The sequence below is a fragment of the Coenobita brevimanus genome, chromosome 90 (genome assembly GCF_032717465.1).
Source record: "Coenobita brevimanus isolate Jiangsu-jjx chromosome 90, ASM3271746v2, whole genome shotgun sequence".
NCBI lineage: Eukaryota > Metazoa > Arthropoda > Malacostraca > Decapoda > Coenobitidae > Coenobita > Coenobita brevimanus.
The window spans coordinates 27,075,517-27,096,396 of NC_137043.1; the positions used below are offsets into that span (position 1 = coordinate 27,075,517).

At 42.1% G+C, this 20,880-nt stretch overlaps 1 protein-coding gene across 1 annotated transcript in view; it reads left to right on the top strand.

Moving 5' to 3' along the window:
• The window catches only part of ema (C-type lectin domain containing ema), a 230,934-nt gene that overhangs the window by 85,873 nt on the left and 124,181 nt on the right, over window positions 1-20,880 (top strand). Inside the window, 5 exon segments of the mRNA XM_080281656.1 lie at window positions 7,628-7,753; window positions 9,946-10,059; window positions 10,102-10,181; window positions 11,690-11,851; window positions 20,649-20,787. Coding sequence (XP_080137782.1) covers window positions 7,628-7,753; window positions 9,946-10,059; window positions 10,102-10,181; window positions 11,690-11,851; window positions 20,649-20,787 — 621 coding nt within the window.

Sequence of the window (20,880 nt, forward strand, 5' to 3'; positions counted from 1 at the left end):
GGAGTGAAAGATAAAAATGGTAGATTACTAGTGGAGAAGGGAGAAAAAGTGAGCAGATGGAGAGAACACTTTAAGGAATTGTTGAACATATAGGATGGAAGTAATGCGAGTATTAGTGGCTGGGGAATGGCTGGGAGAAGGAGGGAGGTGAGAAGACAGGAAGAAATCAGTAGGATAGAAGTTGTGGAAGCAATGAAGAAAGTCAAATTGGGTAAAGCCCCAGGAATTGATGGAGTGTGTGGTAAAATGCTGTAGCATAGGGGAGAGATAATAGCAGAATGGATGTGGAAGATGTGCAGATTGGCCTGGGAGGAAGGTAGAGTCCCGGGAGATTGGAAGTCAGGTATAATTATATCCTTGTACAAAGGAAAAGGGGTAAAAGAAGTGTGTGGTGTAATAGAAAAATTTTAAGGCATCTTTCCTATCACAACCTTCTTTCCGATCGTCAGTATGGGTTCCGTCAGGGACGCTCCACTGGCGATCTTCTCACCTACCTTTCAGACTCCTGGTCATCCTCCTTTCGGGACTTTGGCGAAAGCTTTGCCATTGCACTTGACATCTCAAAGGCTTTCGATCGAGTCTGGCATAAATCTTTAATTTCCAAACTGCCCTCCTACGGTTTCTATCCTTCTATCTGTGCCTTCATCGCTAGCTTCCTTTCTGGTCGTTCTATAGCTGCTGTTATAGACGGCCATCGTTCTTCTCCTAGATCTATCAACAGTGGTGTTCCTCAGGGCTCTGTCCTATCACCAACTCTCTTCCTTTTATTCATCAATGATCTTCTAAGCTGTACATCTAACCCTATCCACTCATACGCTGATGACTCCACCCTTCACCTTTCCATTCGGTTCCCGCAACGCCCATCTCAACAGTTACTTCAAGAAACAAGGGATGAGGCTATGGCACACCTAATGTCTGACTTGGCTTGTATCTCTGACTTGGGTAAAAATAATATGGTTGTCTTTAATGCATCTAAGACTCAGTTCTTACACCTTTCAACCTGACAAAATCTTCCACAGGTATACCCACTAATGTTTAATAATATTCAGCTTAATCCTACATCATCCTTGAACATGCTTGGGGTTTCATTTACTCGGGACTTATCTTGGAAAGATCATATTACATCTCTTGTAAAATCTGCTTCCAAGAGATTGGGTGTGCTAAGCCGACTCCGCTCTTTCTTTACCCCTGCGCAATTGTTGACTCTATACAGGGGTTTTATCCGCCCCTGTGTGGAGTACAACTCTCATGTGTGGGGAGGCTCCCCTCATACAGCTCTTCTCAATAGGGTGGAGTCAAAGGCTTTTCGTCTCATTAACTCTCCTCTTCTTACTGACTCCCTTCAACCTCTGTCTCTTTGCCGCACTGTTGCATCTTTATCTCTTTTCTATCGCTACCTTAATGGTCACTGCTCCTCTGAACTGTCTGCTTGCATTCCTCCACCTCTACGACGGGCGCGTAGCACCCGTCTGGCAGCAGACTCTCATCCTTTTTCTGTCCAACTCTCTAATGCAAGAATTAACCGTTACTCCCAGTCTTTCATTTATGCAACAGGTCAACTCTGGAACTGTCTCCCTCTGTCTGTATTTCCTGCTGCCTATGATCTCCAGTCTTTCAAACGCAGTGTGTCCAGGCATCTCAAAATGATCTGATCTTGAATTTGGCTCTATATTGTATTTTGTTTTTCTCTTGGAGGGAACTGTTACTGCGGGCTCATGGCCTTTGGTTTCTTCTTCCTCGCATAAAAAAAAAAAAAAAAAAAAAAATAGGGGCATTTGTCTTCTTAGTGTAATAGGAAAAGTGTATGGTAGGATACTTATTGACAGAGTTAGGAAAAGAACAGAGGAATTAGTTGGAGAAGAACAGGGAGGCTTTAGGAAGGGAAGAGGTTGTGTAGATCAGATATTCATTCTTAGATCTTTAGTGGAAAAGTTTCTAGAGAAGGGAAAGAAGCTGTATGAGGCCTTCATGGTTTTGGAGAAAGCATATGACAGGGTGGATAGGCAAGGTTTGTGGAAAGTATTAAGAATATATGGGGTAGATGGGAAGTTGTTGAATGTTGTGAAGAGTATGTATGATGGTGCTAAGGCTGCAGTGAATGTGGATGGTGAACTGAGTGAATTTTTCTCTTTGAAAGTTTGGTTGAAACAGGGATATGTCATGTCTCCATGGTTGTTCAATCTGTACATGGATGGAGTAATGAGAGAGATACAAGGTAGGGCAGTGGATGTTGGAGTGACCCTGGTGAGAGAGGGTGGTGTTTGGAAACTCCCTGTACTGTTGTTTGCAGATGATACTGTGTTGTTGAGTGAAGACAAAGGGAAGCTGCAAGGCTTGGTGGATGAGTTTGGGAGAGTGTGTAAGAAACGGAATCTAAAGGTGAATGTAGGGAAGAGTAAAGTGATGGTCTTCGAGAGAGGTGAAGTCAGTGAATGTACAATGAGGTTGGATGGTGAGGAAATGGAAAATGTGATTGCATTTAAGTACTTGGGGTGCATGATTAGTAAGGATGGAAGTTGGGGGGATGAAGTGCTTGAATGGGTACAACAAGGAAGAAAGGTTGCTGGTTCCTTGAAAGCAGTGATAAGAAACAGGGAAGTGAGCATGGAAATGAAAAAGTTACTACATGACAGTATTGTGATATCAGCTCTAACATATGGAAGTGAAGCTTGGATTTTGCTGGAATTACACAAGTCAAGAGTGAGAGCAGTGGAAATGAGTTATTTAAGAGGAGCCTGTGGAGTCACATGGAGAGACAGGCTGTCAAATGAGGATATAAAGGAGCATTGTGGTGTGGATGTGGATGTGGGTGTGATAGGAAACGGTAGCAGGAACACACTGAGGTGGTTTGGGTATGTGGAGAGGATGGAGGGTGAGAGACTGACAAGGAGAGTGTATGTGAGTGAGGTGGAGGGTGTGAGAGGCCGAAGATGAGATGGAGGGATGGGGTGGACAGGTATATGAGAGAAGGGGGGTGTGAGTTGGGAGCGGGGCAGTGAAATGGCGGGGGACAGGGCAACGTGGAGGCGATTTGTTTGTGACCACCCTGTACGGGATTAAGGCGTCTGGCAATAGATAGATAGACAGATATCATCATCATCATCATCAGGACCTCCTTTTCCACCCTAAGGCATGGTGAGGAGTATCAATGTCCAGACAGCCCAAATTTGCCCAGTCCAGCGGGCCATACTTCCATTCACTCGTCATTCAAGCCCCCGGATCCTGGCTGTATCGGATACGCCAAAAACATCCTTCACGTTCTGTGGCTTCTCATAAATGTATCCGGACGCTGCCACGTTAAAAAGGGGTGCCAAATCCCTGATCATGCACTTCTCCTCACAAAATTCATTCAGCCAGCTCGATCTCTTGCCATTTCCCTAGCCTCACCGACTTCCAAACCTCACTCTTTTACACACTCATCCACCATATCTCTCCACCATCTCCATGGCCTACCTCGCCTCCTCCCTCCTTCAGATTCGCTCAGATATACCTTTTTCACCACTCTGTTGTTATCCATTCTCTCCACATGACCATTCCATCTCAGTACACTCTTCTATTCTGGTGTCCACAAATGTCTTCACATCTTTCACGAATCACATTATTTCTTATCCTATCCACTCTCTGTTCCCCACATACATTCCACAGCAGTCCTGTCTCCACCGCTCTTACTCACAGCTTTTCATTTTCATGCCACACCATAGTCTCACATCCATATGTTAAAGTTGGCACTAACACTCCTTCATGTAAGCCTCGTCAAGCTGCAACACTCGAGCCTTTGTTTCTTATCAAGGCTTTCATTGCATCAGATACTTTTCTTCCTTGTGTCACTCTACTTTCTACTTCTTTTGCACATTTTCCTCTCTTTTCTATCACTGTACCAGGGTATTTGAATTCTCTCACCAATTCAGGTTTCTCTCCATTCACTGTAACATCACACTGGAAGCCACCTTCTCTCTCAGTAACCATCACTTTACTCTTTTCTACATTAACCCTTAAGGCACGACTCTTACAGGCATCAGCAGAACTCTGAATTAGTCTTCCAAGTTCTTGTCCGGTGTTTGCAAGTAGTACTGCATCATCAGCATGCAGTAGATTTGGGATATTCCATCCGTCACCATTCATTACCAATGCCTTCCCTCTCACCATTACTCGTGTTTTTACTTCTCTTATCATCCTATCCATATATGTATATTGAACAACTATGGGGACATCACACAACCTTGTCGCACGCCTACATCTATCATGAACCATTCACTTAGATGCCCATTAACCTTTACACATGCTTGACTACCATCATGGAAACTCGTGAGGGCACCTAGCGGCTTACCATCTACACCGTGCATGTACAGAACCTTCCACAGTCCTTTTCTTTCCACTTTGTCGTATGCTTTTTCCAGATCCATGAATGCCATAAAAACCTTACAGTCCTTCTCACAAACCTTCTCTGCCATCTGTCTCACTGCTAATATTTGATCCACACATCCTCTGCCACTCCTAAAGCCACCCTGTTCATCACTCACTAGGACTTCTGATATCTCTCTCACTTTCTCTATAATAATTCTTCCATATACCTTCCCTGCCACACTGAATAAACTTATACCATGATAATTCTTGCACTCACTTCGCTCACCTTTATTTTTGTACTGGGGTACAGTATACAATGATAATTCTTGTGCTCACTTGGCTCACCTTTATTTTTGTACTGGGGTACAGTCACAGCCATTTTCCACTCTGCTGGCACAGTTTCACTCATCCATGCCTTCTTACATATCTGCAACAAGCATTTCATTTCACTCTCTCCACAACACTTAATCATCTCTGCATACATCTCATCAACCCTAACTGCTTTCCTATTTTTCAGCTGCTTCACAACACTCTTCACCTGAGCGAGCGTTTCGTTTCCTGGCACTGCATTCCTTCTCTGCACATCCCCCAAAACAGTCGTATTTACAGCCGCTCTGCCATCTCTGTTCTCATTCATCAGGCTTTCAGAATATTCTTTCCATCTGATCCTTACTTCATCCATAATTATATTAATATGTTACGAGTTTATGAAGCACCAAAATCAGCACTACAATTTCTATCACTGAAATGTTAGTAAGCATTTGATCCCAGTTATTGCTGTTCACAACATCAGGGTGTGGGCAACACTTTGTGATACTTACCCTACCCCAGTTGTGATATTGTGGTCTATTAAAAAGCAAGTACTCTTGGCTAAAATGTCCTGGCCATTGAAAACAGCTCACTCGTGTGATGATGTCGTGGGCTTGGGGCCTGTGTTTATGAGCCGCAGGCTTGGCCCTGCCCAGGTGTGTGATAACAGTATTGTTGAGCTGAGAAATGCGCTATAATGGTAGGAGTGCAGATTTTCATCTTGCATTGATAATGAAAACTGTTATAACCAAGGGATCATTGTACTGTATTATATTTTGCATTTCCCTGTTCTGCTCTGGAGGCATGAGATGAAACTTTGGCATGATATCAATCATTTGCTTGACAGGCCATATCCTTAGACTTCTCTTTTGTGTGATGTCACATGCCCTCACATGTCACTGATTTGGCACCAGTACCCACTATCCTTACTGAATATGGGAGAGCTGTCTCACAGGCTAGAGATATATCCATGACAGGTGTCATGGTATTAGCAGGGGTGTTTTTACTCGTATGACGTGTCGGTAGGTCTTGTGGAAAAGCAATGAAATATTTTGTAATGAAATTCAAATCTTAAAATTTTTTCATGTCCCAGTCTAGCTTTATCTTACATCTTATACACTGTAGATTACAGCTGTAACCATGTGATCATCACCAGCACTTTCCCTCTGTACACTTTCCATTATCTCTTTTGACTAGACAAAGTGTCATAGTGACAGGGCTGGAAGATAATAATCATGAGACTTAAGAGTCAGCAAGGTATAACATCCCATGCAATTCTCCTGGACACTACATATGCACTTTAATGTGTGTCCTGCTAGAATTTGGCTATGGGTATTCAAAGTAAATACTGTAATCCTTTAAACTAGGTAGGAATTGTAATGGCGAAGAAAGAAAACTAAGCATAACTCGTGAGGAAATAGTAATGCAAAGTTGTTTTGCATAGGTGAAGGTGCACCTCCTGGCCAGTCAGGCTCCTCTCAGGTTTAAATACTACCCAAATAGCATAAAAAGAGGAGGAAGAAGAAGAAAGAAAAAAAAGCTTAAATGACTTCTGAAGCTTACTGAAAGAACTTGGTGGTCAAATAAAGAAGAGAGACCTCAGCGGAGCACACTGACCAAAAAATGAGAATCAGAGACAAGAAGTGGTTGGTGGTAATGCTAGGTCACCACAGTGAAGAGAGGACTCCCAGCATACGCTCTAGGGGAAGCATGAAAAGATCATCACTGTGTGCCTACTTTGAGTGAGTGGACAAGATATCAATGACTATGAGGGAAGGTCACCATACCTTATGAGACATTTTAACAGGAGACAAGTAGCAGTGCATCTTTTCCTCATCTTTCTAAGTTTGGAATGATAAGTTTCATCACCATTTACAGTGCTTGGTACAGTCGCCCACAAAAGTCGTGTCCTTTTCTCGAACCCCGTAAATGTTCAAGCAGGTTTGTTGAAGCTGCAGGGAAGTTCAAGTGTATCTGGGAATAATGTCAGTGGGGGCAATGTTTTCTTTGTTTTGTTATGTCATAATGTTTTGTCAGCTATGTGCTATACAGCTGCCCAAGGAAAAGGAGTCATTTGGTGGGAATCAAGGCAGTATTATGGTGGACGGGCAGTGTGTGGAGAAGGCAGGAGAAACCTCCCTGTTGCAACCCAACTCGATTTTTTAGAAGCTGCCTGTCTGTTTTAGCATGTGGTAATTTAATATATTTTTCATCATCCCTCTCTATCTCTATTGTTTATATAGAACAAAACCAAGAGCAGGAGAAGCTATACAACAACATGACTGCAGTATACAACTTGCTTACTACTGCACCACCCCCTCAACCTCCAATACCCCCAATCCCCCCTGACACTGTTCCCACATATACGTGAGTCCCCCTGCAGCTTCGACAAACCTGGTCGAACATTTAGTGGGTTTGAGAAAAGGACACAACTTTTGTGGGTGACTGTACCTTATGAGACGTTTTAATTGGAGACAAGAAGCAGTGCATCTTTTCCTCATCTTTCTGAGTTTGGAATGATAAGTTTCATCACCATTTACAATGCTTGGATGATGTATTAAAATTTCTGAAAACCCCTTTCCCTGAGTTTTCTCAATGAGGAACTGTATTGTAGTGAAAAATATGATAATGAATTAATGAAAGCATAACTGCCACCTGAAGGAATGCAGTAGGTGAAATCTAGCTAACTGATAACTGTACTCTGATGAAGGGTACAAATTTACTGTAAACAAGATAGTGAATTATTTCCTGTAATGAAGTTAACTAAGTTCAATATGCAAATTTTCATTCCAAATTACCTTTACATTATCATATATTCTTGCCATAAATTAACTAAATGGTTTCAGAGTCTGGTAATGTATTCACAAGGATATGAGCCATATTGAACCAAGCAATATTATATTCATAGAGCTAAACTTTCCTTCTTTAACCTAACATAATGCTGTACAATTACATTTATTCCACCTGGGTGCAGGGATCAACCAGGAACTGTTAGAGATTGCAGCAGTTGGAGGGAAAGGAGGACCAGAGCTACGGGCATCTTACAATACCCACTTGGTTGACAAGATGCTGGACATTATCACACTCAGCTGCCATTATAGTAAGTCAGTTCCAGGTTATGTATGACAAAAAGAGAATGAAGTTGATGATTGATGGCTGTATGTGATGCTGTCAGGTTGACATGTTGCTTGACATTTATTTCACTCATGTCCTCTAATATTTGTTGTTAAGTAGCCCCAGTCCTGGCCAGGCAGACCCATCAACTGCAGGCAAGCAGCTGCCCCTGCAGGGCTGTCCCATGCAGTAAGCTAGTTCCCGTGTGGTAGACAGCACCTCGCCAAGACTGTGGAGGTTTGGTTCTCAAAGGGATGCTGCATCTCTATCTCTACACCTAGTTATCAGGGACACCTTAGTAGGCTCCACATCCTCCCATTAGATGATTGTATGGTTACTACCTATTGTTTTATAAATGGTTTACTAAGTTATAGGAAGCTTGACATGCAGTGCAGAACCACCTGAAGTGAAAGGAAGGGTAATTATAAAGTGACAGGAAGGATGGGAAAAATAGGAAGAGTGGAGGGCAGACAGAAAGTGAATGAGAAAGGTGAAAAAAGAAGTAGGCAGAACCACATCCAAATGAGTGGATGATGTTTGTCACCACTTACCACTGGTCCTGTAATAGAAAGTACAGTAATAACATATAACTGAAGGAGTGGATTTTATTATTATATTAACTGACTCATACTTCCTTTAGGAAAGTACATGACACCAAGTGAGGGTGTTATTGCATTTGACAAATACCGAATATCTCAGTGTCCTGAGTATGTGTGTGATGTCCATTGACAAGACTCTTTTGGCAGTTTGTAGCAAGTCTTTTTGTGCATCATTAGATGCATTGTTCAGGAGGGTTGGGAGAGTAGGAGGTAACAGGGTTTATTGATTCAAAATATTCCCATTGAAGTGTTCTCATTAAGTGGTATGGGTGTGCTGTTGGCTAAAAATGGTTGGATGGTACTCTAGAGATAAAGACATATAATTCTAGGATGATGCTTTTTAAGGTTGTAGTCAGAAGGAGCATAGTGGCTGTTATCTCAACTTATGCATTTCAGTCTTCTCATTGTGAATTGAGTGAGGAGAAAAAGAACAAGTTGTGGGATGAACATGTGGAATCTGTGGCTAGAGTGAGTAATGAGTATATTATTATATGAGGTGATGACCTGAGTGGACATAATGGAAGGGAAGATGGGGAATTCCATGGAATCATGGTGGCTGTGGCTATGGCACCAGAAGCAGTAAAGTAGCAAGGACCCTAGAATTGAAGGTTGCCTGAGTCATATATGTAATAATTTGTTTAGTAGGAGTGATTGATTGATAACATTTTATTAGAGGGAATAAAAGTCAGGTAGACATTGTCCTTGTTAGGTGGGGGAACAGGAAGCTGATTAGGGATAGGAAAGTTATACTTGATGAGAAATGTGTGTCATAGCTCTGCTGTTAGGTTGTTACTTCACGCTGAGGAAACCCAGCATAAGGAAAACATTTTTTGTTTGGCAGAAGAAGAGAAAGAAATATTTGAATGCAAGACTGGAATGGCATGACTGAAAAACCAAGAGTAAGAGCAGGGGAAATGGGACTGTTAAGGTATATTTATGTTATGCATAGAGTGGATATTGATTCATGAGAGATGCAGAATAAGGAAGTTTGTTGTTAATAAAGTAGAAGGAGTGTGCTTGGATGATATGGTCATGATGGAAAGAATGGACTTGATGAGGTGGTGAAAAGAGTATATATAAATGATTTTTAAAAATCTGGTATGGCAGGTGAAGAAAATGAATTGATGTGGTATATGAGTGTTAGAAAGTGAGATATGAAAGTTGATTCTAGGGAAGTGACAGAGGATCAAGGTGGTTGGATAAAGGAAGTATGGAGAAGCACCTAACAAGGGTCACAGGAAAGACCATCTTGCGAGTGTTTGTGAAGTGTATCATACGAAGAAAATGCAGGTACTGTAGTTGGGTTTATGAGGTGGAACCATGATTCAGGGGACTTGAAGATTTGTTAATGTTTTTGTAGTCTATTCACTGGATATGTAGTTAAAAGTTTTTCTGTTCATCATACTTTCTTTCATGTTTCTGAATCCTGCCTCTCCCCGCCTTTAGCTATTTAAAAAAGAAAAGAAAAAAAGAATGAGGATGATGTAGATGATTGTGGTGATGATTTTGATTATAATTTGTGGTTACTAATTCATTCTATTTATCAAAATTTTATACTACATTGTTCATCTTGTTACAGATTCAAAAGTTCGTGTGGCTACTTTAGAGATGGCCATCCTTGTCCTAAAGCAGCTGATTGGGTTGGGGAATAGCGGAGTGAGTGGGAGTGGGCGGGGTAGCAGCAAAAATGGGAGTAGCAGCTTGCGGAGTGGGTCAGGACGTACCGTTGGAGGAGGCTGCCTCAAGGACCACCACTTGGCCACACTGGAGGGGGCCAGGGAAGAGGCTACACTCATGCTGCGCAACTTTTATAAGGTATGACTCTAGTCAGGTACTTATATCTTATCAGCATCACTCTAGCCATCCAATCTTCTTCAGGAGTGGACCTCTCCATAAAATAGGTCATATATCATCAATCTGGTATTGAACAGATTAAAAAATATTGTGGTATTATAAAAAAGTACACCTCTCCTCCACTGGTCAACAGGGATATGTTCCAAAAAAAAATGGTTGAATAATGAACCTATTTTTCCCATAAGATTGTTAAGAGATTGGTGGTTAGGTTCCTGATCACCTTCATCATTCAAAAAATATTCAATAAAGATGGAAAAAATACCAAAAGTGACATGGGTATTTGAGCTTTTTTCCTATTGACCCCACATTCTCAAGGAAAATTATTTTAGTACTACATACATCGCAGATGATTGACATTTGATTTTCTATCAAAAAAATATTGAGAACGAATGAAATAAACCTGCATAGTGATATTGCAGAAAGCCAGCTGAACGCCTCCAATAGCACGTGTACTGCCGATCCCGCCGACTGGACGCGACATCACCTAACCAAAACAAACTTAAATTACAATTTAAAACCATAAATAGCAGTGGAAGCCTAACTGGAAGCACTGAAACCTAACTGGAAGTGCTGAAACCTAACTGGGGGGCTTTACCCCCCAAACCCCCCAATGATTATAACCAACCTAGCCTGGTGCAAACTAAGATGTGCATGACATTAAACTGGTGCCAAAACAGTATCCTGCATTAAGAGCATTCATAAATCATTGGCACAATCATCACTCAACCAAGCAATGGCGAAACACTCACTCAGGTTGGTGAGCACATGACTGCACTTGACAAGGGTAGTAGTAGGGGTGTTGGGTGGAGTCATAGGGGTGCTGTAGTATTCCACGTGGTCAAATAGAAATACAGACAGATGAAGAGGCAACCGATCAGCAGGGCAGGGCTGAGAAAGCTTAGCCGGTCTGTCTTGTGGCATGTGGTTTGAAATGTCAAAATGGTGGGGATAACCATGTCGAACAAAGAAAAAGGGTATAGATTTATAATTGTCGAAACAACGAATGATCAAATAACGATCAGTCAAAAAACGAGGGCTTGGTGTACTCAAGTGTTCCAACTTGGCTTTCTTTAGAGGAATTGAGCTTATATCTCCCTGATAGTGAGGCATTCATTTTGACAGTCAGCTCACTGAATGATGGTACTTCTTGTCATGCAGTAGTAAGTTAGTGTTCATAGCACTCTCTCTCTCTCTCTCTCTCTCTCTCTCTCTCTCTCTTAGTGTAAAGGCTTTCAGATTCCACAAGATAAAAATAGTGCATTTTACTTTATATAGAAACTCTCTCTCTCTCCCTCTCTCTCTCTCTCTCTCTCTCTCTCTCTCTCTCTCTGTCGTAGTATATAGGCTTTGAGATTCCGTAAGGTAGAAATAAATGCATTTTACATTATATGGAAACGTGAAGTGCCAGTACTTAAACTATTTTTTATTGGTATTCACATGTAAACCTTAACTTTCTCTTTTTCCAACAGAGTGAGGAAATTTTCTTACACATGTTTGAGGATGAGTGGCAGGAGTTACATAGACGGCCACTAAATGTAGAGTACCTCCTCCAAGATGCGTCTGTTCTCTTACCTCCTGCTGGGACTCCACTCACTGGCATCGACTTCAACAAGAGGCTACCATGTGGAGAGGTTGGAGTTTTAAGGGTGATTGGGATAGAAAAATGTGTTGTAGGAAGTGGGGACTTAGAGGAGGATTTGAAAGAAGAAATAAAAATAAAAATCATCAGGAATGAAATGGGGATATAGAGAATAGGTGTATTCATTGTCATCATCTTAACTGTTTCCCACTATATGAGATGGGTAGGATCCACAGCAAGGAATGGGGAAATACTTGAAGCAGAAGGAAAACTGCCAGCAAAGTACCTAGTGAAATAGTTCATACATCCATTAACTTACCATTCCACAGTCCACACATTCATCTGATTAATTAGCTCTTGCAGTGAATGTAGGGTAGGAGTATTCAACTGATAGGTAAGTTAAAATATATATATATATATATATATATATATATATATATATATATATATATATATATATATATATATATATATCGTTTTCGTTTCGTTTTTAAAGGCTCCAACATGCTTGCATGTGTCGGCCTTGGTCACCTAATGGCGGCTCTCCATGCTGCACAATCCATTGCAGCCTCCCTGTTCAGTCCCTTAACCCTAAGGTCACACTTAATGACCTCGTCCCATGTCTTTCTCGGTCTACCCCTCATAACCCCACCCCCAATATTAACACTTCTCACCTTCCTCACCCAACTATCATCCCCCATCCTCTCCACATGTCCAAACCACCTCAATCTACCTCTCCTCATCACAACACCAATACACTCCAGTCCCATCCTACCTCTCAACTCTTCCATTGTAAACCCAGCCCCTCCAGGCCTTGGACGCAGGGACGCACTGCACATCCACCTAATCATTGTCATTTCTGTACGTCTGAGCCGGCGAATGTCTTCCTCCTTCACTGCCCAGGTCTCACTGCCATACAGCATTACACTCCTAACACACGCTGCATACAAAGACCCCTTAGCACGTAGGGAGAGCCCCCTCAATGTCAGGAGAGACAAGAGCTCCCTGAACTTCTTCCAACCACTTCTCACCCTAGCCACAGAGCTAGCTCCAGCCCCACCTCCAGCACACAACATGTCTCCTAAATAACAAAACTCTTCCACACACTCAAGAGATTCACCAGCAAGTTCAATTCTTTCACGTCTGACGATCTCCACCTGCTCATCCCGGCACGCCGTACACATAAAATCAGCATTATCTCGCAGTCTACCTCTGATACCACTACATCTCTTATGCATCCATTTATCACACACACCGCACAAGATGGAATTACTTCCCACGCCCTTGTGGCAAACTGCACATGGCCACTCTCCCTCGTCTTTGACAGTACCGCCACCAACCCTAGATATCATCACTTTTGTTTTATCTGCATTTACCCTTAAACCCTTTTGCCCCATACCATCTCTCCACTTCCTAAACCTCCGCCTCCCTTTCATTCTCTGCAATCAACACCAAATCATCAGCATACAACAACTCCCACGGGAGTCCGTTTCTAAAGTCACGTGAAAGGGCTTCAAGTACCATGATAAACAACATGGGACTCAAGACTGACCCCTGATGCACACCAACATTCACGGAAAACTCATCACTCAAATCTCCATTCACTCTCACCTGGGTGTGAGCACCTACATACATGGCCATAACCACCCTAACCAGCCACTCCTCCAAGCCAAGCTTTCTCATTGCCCACTTCACCACCTCTCTAGGGACTTTGTCAAAGGCCTTTTCCAAATCAACAAAAACAAAATAAAGATCCCTTCTCCTACCAATATATTTTTCCTGAAGCTGTTGAACAATGAATATGGCATCAGTGGTCTCCCTACCTGGCATAAACCCAAACTGCATCTCATCAATATTCACTCTTTCTCTAATCATACCTTCTAAAACTCTCTCCATTACCTTCATTATCTGATCTAAAAGCTTTATACCTCTATAATTCCCTCTTTCCAGGGCATCACCCTTCCCTTTATACACATTTACAATTACACTCTTCAGCCAATCATCTGGGACAACACACTCATAAATAATCCTATTTATCAGGTCAGTGACTAAACTCACCCCTATATCGCCTGAGGCCTTCAACATTTCGGCAGTCAACCCAGACACACCTGCTGCCTTCCCCACCCTCATCCTGCCTATTGCCTCACTCACAGTAGCAGTATCAATCAAAGGCCAAGGGCCAGACACTGGATCTGCTGGCTCCAAACCTTCCCTGTCCCAGTCAAACTCCTCATTCAACAACCGGTTATAATGCTCTCTCCATGCATCTTTAATATCCTCACTGTTCACCACTACCCTTCCTTCATCATTCTTCACACACTGCTCACCTATGATATCCCGATTATCCCTCTTCACCTGACCTGCCACCCTAAATATATTTTTCCTTTCCCCATGATTTAGGTTATCAAGTAATTGTCTCTGTGACTCAGACTTTGCCCTGTATACCTCTCTCCTAGCCCTATGCTTGGCAGCCAAATATTCCTCTTTGCTACCACCCTTCTTCCATTCCCGGAAAAGCCTTCTTTTCTCCTTAATTGCAGCTTCTACACCCTCATCCCACCACCAAGTTACTTTATGTCTTGGTGGTCCTCTTGTCCAGCCACATGTTACATCAGTAACTCTCAAGAAATTGTTCTTCAGGGCTCTGTACTGTTCATTAACGCCTCTGTCTACAGCTCCCTGTTCAGCCACCACTCTCCTCAACTCGCTATAGATATATATATATATATATATATATATATATATATATGTATGTATGTATGTATACATGGAGCCTCTGTGGTACAGTGGTAAAGTGTGCGTTTTTGTACACTGAAGAACGAGGGTTCGCGCCCCACCAGGGTAATAAACTTTGGAAAAGTTCTTCTGGCCACATACTGCATTGGCGGACATAACGGGTGCTGTGGTTGAACCAGTGTTGCGTACTATAAAGTATGCTTGCATCCAATCGGCTTGCGCAGGCCGATTACACTTGGTTCACAGACTACACACATATCCAAAGCCACTTAACACTGTAATTACACATACAAGCACTTCTCACCCTACATACAATCTCTAAAAGACAGCGTAAGCCACTTGGTAGAGATACATTGGCTGTATCGTCCCCACTTCAGTCGGGATAGGCTGGTCCTGCAGTGGATAGTCAAATGGCTGATGAGATGATATATATATATATATATATATATAATATATATCTATCTATTTATATATATATATATATATATATATATATATATATATATATATATATATATATATATATATCAACTTTTTGTGTGTACTTATTTTATCCATTCTTATCCCCAGTGTTGATTGCAGAGAAGGAAAGGGGGGCAGAGGAAAGATTTAGGAAGTGGAGAGATGGTTTGGGGCACAAGGGCTTAAGAGTAATTGTAGATAAAACAAAAGTGATAGTATCTTGAGTTCCTGGTGGTTTAGTGGGTAATAACGGTGCTCCAATCGGATTGAGCCGGTGAAGGTTTATATCCAAGGGGTGGTTGGGGTTTATTGCTCACGTAATGCCACTCAGGGATGAGTGAGGCTGGTCACTCTCATCTTAAATGCCAGGACCAACTTGCCTAGCCCCAGGCTCCTATGCTCCTCATGGGGCAACGTAGGATTAGATGATGGATGGATGGATAGTATCTAGAGCTGGTGGCAGTACTGTCAAAAAAGAAGGAGAGTGGCCATGTGCAATTTGCCACAAGGACGTGGGAAGTCATTTCATCTTGTGCAGTGTCTGTGATAAATGGGTGCATAAGAGATGCAGTGGTATCAGAGGTAGACTGCAAGATAATGCTGATTTCACGTGGGTGGTGTGCAAGGGAGAGGAGGTGGAAATTGTCAGGGGTGGAAGGATTGAACTTGCTGGTGAGTCTGATGAATGTGTGGAAGAGTTTTGTTAGTTTGGAGACATGTTATGTGCTGGAGGTGGGGCTAGGGTGAGGAGTTGTTGGGAGAAGTTCAGGGAGCTGTTGCCTCTCCCGACATTGAGACGGCCCTCCCTACATGTTAAGGGATCTTTGTATGCAGTATGTGATAGGAGTGTAATGCTTTAAGTTTTAGACCTGGGCATTAACCCCCCCCATCCCGACGTTTTCTGGGCAGTGGTACGCCCCAGTCCCGACATTTTTGGACCTTTTTTTTTTTTTTTTTTTTTTTTTTTTCCAAACATCCGCTTTTGGTGAGAAACATCGAAAATTCATAGAGAAATCGCTCACCTGAGGTTTAAAATACTCGATCCAGGTAGGAGTACCTCCTAACCTTACAGGGTTTTCTATCAGGCTGGCTGCAAAGAAAACGAGTTCTATGGGAGGATAACTATTCCACACTACTCATAAATGGTATTTATTTATTTATTTGGTACGAATTTATATGTAGTACGAGAGTATGTTGGTTTTCAAACGGTAATATAGGCATTATAAGCATTGTTTCACTCACTAACTCATCACCATTCTTGACCTTTTTTTGCCATATTACCTGATCATCATTTCTGACTGTTTCTTCCTCTAATGTTTGTCCTCCACATTGTCATCGATTGGGGAATCACTCTGCCCCTGAATTTCGTACCATGGCATGACATGGCTTTACTGGCCAGGTCACTGATAACAGGTGAATTGCTGAGAAAAGGTCATGCTGGGGGGGGGGAGGTCATGCTGGGTAAGGCATTGTCCCTGCCTGGCATCTTGTAGAGGAAGGTGTCCCGTGTATACGTGCCAAAAATCACTCGCAAAAATTGAAAATTGTGCAAATTAGGGACCTTGCAATGTTGCCGCATTAATTTACATCTCCGGGATATGAGTGCACATCATGTGAGGACGTGAATTCATGTCTCCGAGACGGGGCGGGTTAAAGGAAGAGGATATTCACAGGCTAAAATGTATAGAAATGACAATGACTAGGTGGATGTACAGTGTGTCCCTGAATGTGAGGCCTGGGGGAACTAGGTTTACAATGGAAGAGTTGAGGGGCAGGATGGGACTGGAGTGTATTGGTTTTGTGATGAGAGGTAGATTGAGATGTTTAGGGCATGTGAGATGATTATTGGGTGCAGAAAGTGAAAAGTGTGAATGTTAGGGGTAGGGTTGAGAGAGGTAGATTGAAAAAGACCTAAGACGAAGTCATTGAGTGTGACCTCAGGGATAAGGGACTGAATAGGGAAGCTGCCAGAGACTGAGGAACGTGGAGAGCTGCCATTAGGTGACCAAGGCCGATGCATGCAAGCATGTTGAAGCCTTCAAAAATGAACACACTAACTAATGAAGTTTCTACCCCGCTTTCTTATTGTTTTATTCACCATACTGGTATCAACCTATTTATTTAGTGTCTCATACCTGTTCCTCCACTCAAACTCACTCACTTTCGCTTTTTTTCACTCTCCTTGTCATATCCATTCTGTTTGTGACCATCTAAGCTAATCACTCTTTCTTTTGCCTGTTGATCAGAACATTTTTAAACATTTCAGTGCAGGAAATCTCCATGTCACATATTTTGCCACACATTACCATCTGATTTGTACAACCATCCTTCTTATTTAGCATTCAGAGTGACAATATGTTTTCCCTACTCTTGCAATCACACCCATCATAATCACCCTCATCATCATCACCCGGACCTCCTTTCCCACCCGAGGGTTGGGTGAGGAGTAGCAATCTCCAAACAGCCCAAGTTTGCCCACTCCTGTGGGTCACACTTCCATTCGCTCATTATTCAAGTCCCCTGGCTGTATCTGATAAGCCAAAAACATTCACCGCATTTTGTAGCTTCACATAAACATATCTAATAGAGTCAATCCAGATGCTGTCATGTCAAAAAGGGGTGCCAAATCCCTGATCATGCACTTCTTTTCACAACATTCATCCAACCAGCTCGATCTCTTGTCAGTCCCCTAGCCTCACCAACTTCCATACCTCTCTTCCTCACACACTCATCCACCATATACCTCCACCTTCTCCTTTGCCTACCTTGCCTCCTCCCTCCTTCAAATGCATTGAGCTATACCTTTTTCATCACTCCTGTTATCCATTCTCTCCACATCACCATACCATCTCAGTATGCTGTATTTGATTCTGGTGTCCACAGACTTCCTCACTCTGCATCATTCACGAATCACATTATTTCATATGCTGTTCACTCTCTGTACTCCACATACATTCCTTAGCAGTCCCATCTCCACTGCTCTTACTCCTGACTTTTCATTTTCATGCCACACCATAGTCTCACATCCATATGTTAAAGTTGGCACTAACACTTATTCATATGAGCCTCACGCAGCTGCAACAGTCAAACCTCTGTTTCTTATCAAGGCCTCCATAGCACCAGCTGCTTTTCTTCCTTGTGTCACTGTACTTCCCACTTATTTTGCTATTTTCCTCTCTTTCTATCACTGTACCCAGGTATTTCAACTCTCTCACCGATTCCAGTCTCTCTCCATTCACTGTAACATTACACTAGGAGTCATTGTCTCTGTCAGTGACCATCACTTTACTGTTTTCTACATTCACTGTCAAGGCACGACGCTCACAGACATCAGCAAAACTCTGCACTGGTCTGCCAAATTCTTGTCCAGTATTTGCAAGTAGTACTGCATCATCAGCATACAAGAAGTTTGAGGTATTCCATTCATCACCAACACCATCCCTCTCTCCAATACTTGTGTTTTTACTTCTCTCATCACCCCATCCATATATTGAACAGCCATGGGGACAGCACACAACCTTGTTGCACACCCACACTGATCATGAACCATTCACATAGATCCCCATTTACCCTTACACATGCCACACTGCCATCATAAAAACCCTTGACGGCACCTGGCAGCTTACCATCTGCACCATAGATGTGCAAAACCTCCCACAGTCCTTTTCCGTGTATTTTATTGTATGCTTTTTCCAGATCCATGAATGCCATAAACACCTTATAGTTCTCATAGGCTTTCTCCACTGTCTGTCTTACTGCAGATATTTGATCCATGCATCCTGTGCCACTACTAATGCCACCCTGTTCATCACTCACTAGGACTTCAGACATCTCTCTTACTTTGTCTATAATAATTCTTCCATATACCTTCCCTGCCACACTCAGTAAACTTATGGCACGATAAATCTTTGCACTCACTTCGCTCACCTTTATTATGTACAGGGGTACAATCATAGCCTTTTTCCACTCTGCTGGCACAGTTTCACCCATCCATGCCTTCTTACACATCTCCAGCACGAATTTCATTCTGCTATCTCCTCTACACTTAATCATCTCTGCATACATCTCATCAGCCCCAACTGCTTTCCCATTTTTCAGCCGCTTCATAGCACTCTTCACCTGTGTGAGTGTCACGTTTCCTGGCACCGCATTCCTTCACGGCACATCCCCAAAACCAGTCATGTTTACAGTGGCTCTGCACTCTTTATTCCCATTCATCAGGCTTTCAAAATATTCTTTCCATTTGGTCCTTACTTCATCCTGATGGGTTTATAATCTACCACTTACATTTCTCATTTCTTTAGCTTTCACCTCCACATTTCCGCACCTCTTTGCAGAATAACTTCTTATTTTCAAAGTAATTTGCATTCATTTTTCTTCCTTGATCATCATTTACATCCTTTTTCTTCTTCCCTAGTCCCTTTACATGCTTCATGCTCTCAGTATATTCAGTTCTTATTTCAGTTGAACCCTTGTCTTGTAACCACTCTAGCCACTTTTCCCTTTTTTCCTCCACTGCTTTCTTAACCTCTTCATCCCATCATGCCTTTATTGTAAAGCTTGTCACACCACGCACTGCTTTAGCATTCTTGGCTAAGCAATCCCTATATACAATAACACCCATCCACCAAAAACTCCAGACTTAGTATTGTTCACATTGTGCATTTTTTCCTAAACTTATTAACCCCTTCAATCCAATGACATATTCTTAATTTCATTCTTGCTCTCATCAGACTATTTTATTCACCTTGCATGAAACTTCAAACTGGAGGGATAAGATATAACCTTCAATAACCCATTCACTACCAGACACTTACCATAAGCTGAATAAAATTGTTTGGTGATAGCAGTAATATAATCTAAGAATGTATCATCAGATGAACGAATAATATAATGTTTCACCCTCTAAAAGTCTATCTTTCTTTCTGTTATCTGCAGTCAGAGCAAATAGCTGAGTATTACTGAGAAAAAAAATTGCAATGACTAACATATGGTGGACAAGGCAAATCAAAGAAGTACACTATATATTCCAAATTTTCAAAGAATGGCTTATTGATTGTGTTAAGGTTTTTGTTGTCATTATACAGTTCTTCACTTTAGTATTTATTTTCAATAATCATCATCATTATCATCATCCAGATCTCCTTTCCCACCCTGGGGCAGGGTGAGGAGTAGCAACGTCAACACAGCAAAAGTTTGCCCACCTCAATGGGCCACGCCTCCGTTCACTCATCTTCAAGCCCCTGAATCCTGGCTCTGTCTGATATTATCAGTAAATGTTGATAAAAGCAGCAGCAATACTAATATACCCATTTTTGTCTGCTTCTTTTAACAGTGTGTTAATTCATATTTCATTTTATGATGATTTTGATGATTCTGGTATAAATGAAAGTGGGAAAGTCATCCCAGTAAGCCTAGTGGTAAAATTTTTGGGGGGGTGATCATGGCACTAGTATAGATTTATTAAACAGTACAACACTTGTGCTTGAGGAAATGTTTTCCAAAATAATTCTCTCTCTCTCTCTCTCACACACACACACACACACACACACACACACACACACACACACACACACACACACACACACACACACACACACACACACACACCAGAACCAGTCATGTAATACCAATTAACTCATTTCACTCAGGTGGAGCGAGCACGGAGAGCAATGCGAGTTTTCTTCCTGGTGCGTGAACTTTGCTTGGGGGTGAGAGATGAGAATGACCCACACCTACCTCTCACAAACCCAGCAGCATGTGTCCAAGTGGCAGATACCCTAGACCTCAGTAAGTTATGAATGTCCAGTGAATACTGTATGGTAATCCATAGGGTGTTGATCTGCAAGAGATTGGAGGCATACATGATTAAAACAGTATCCT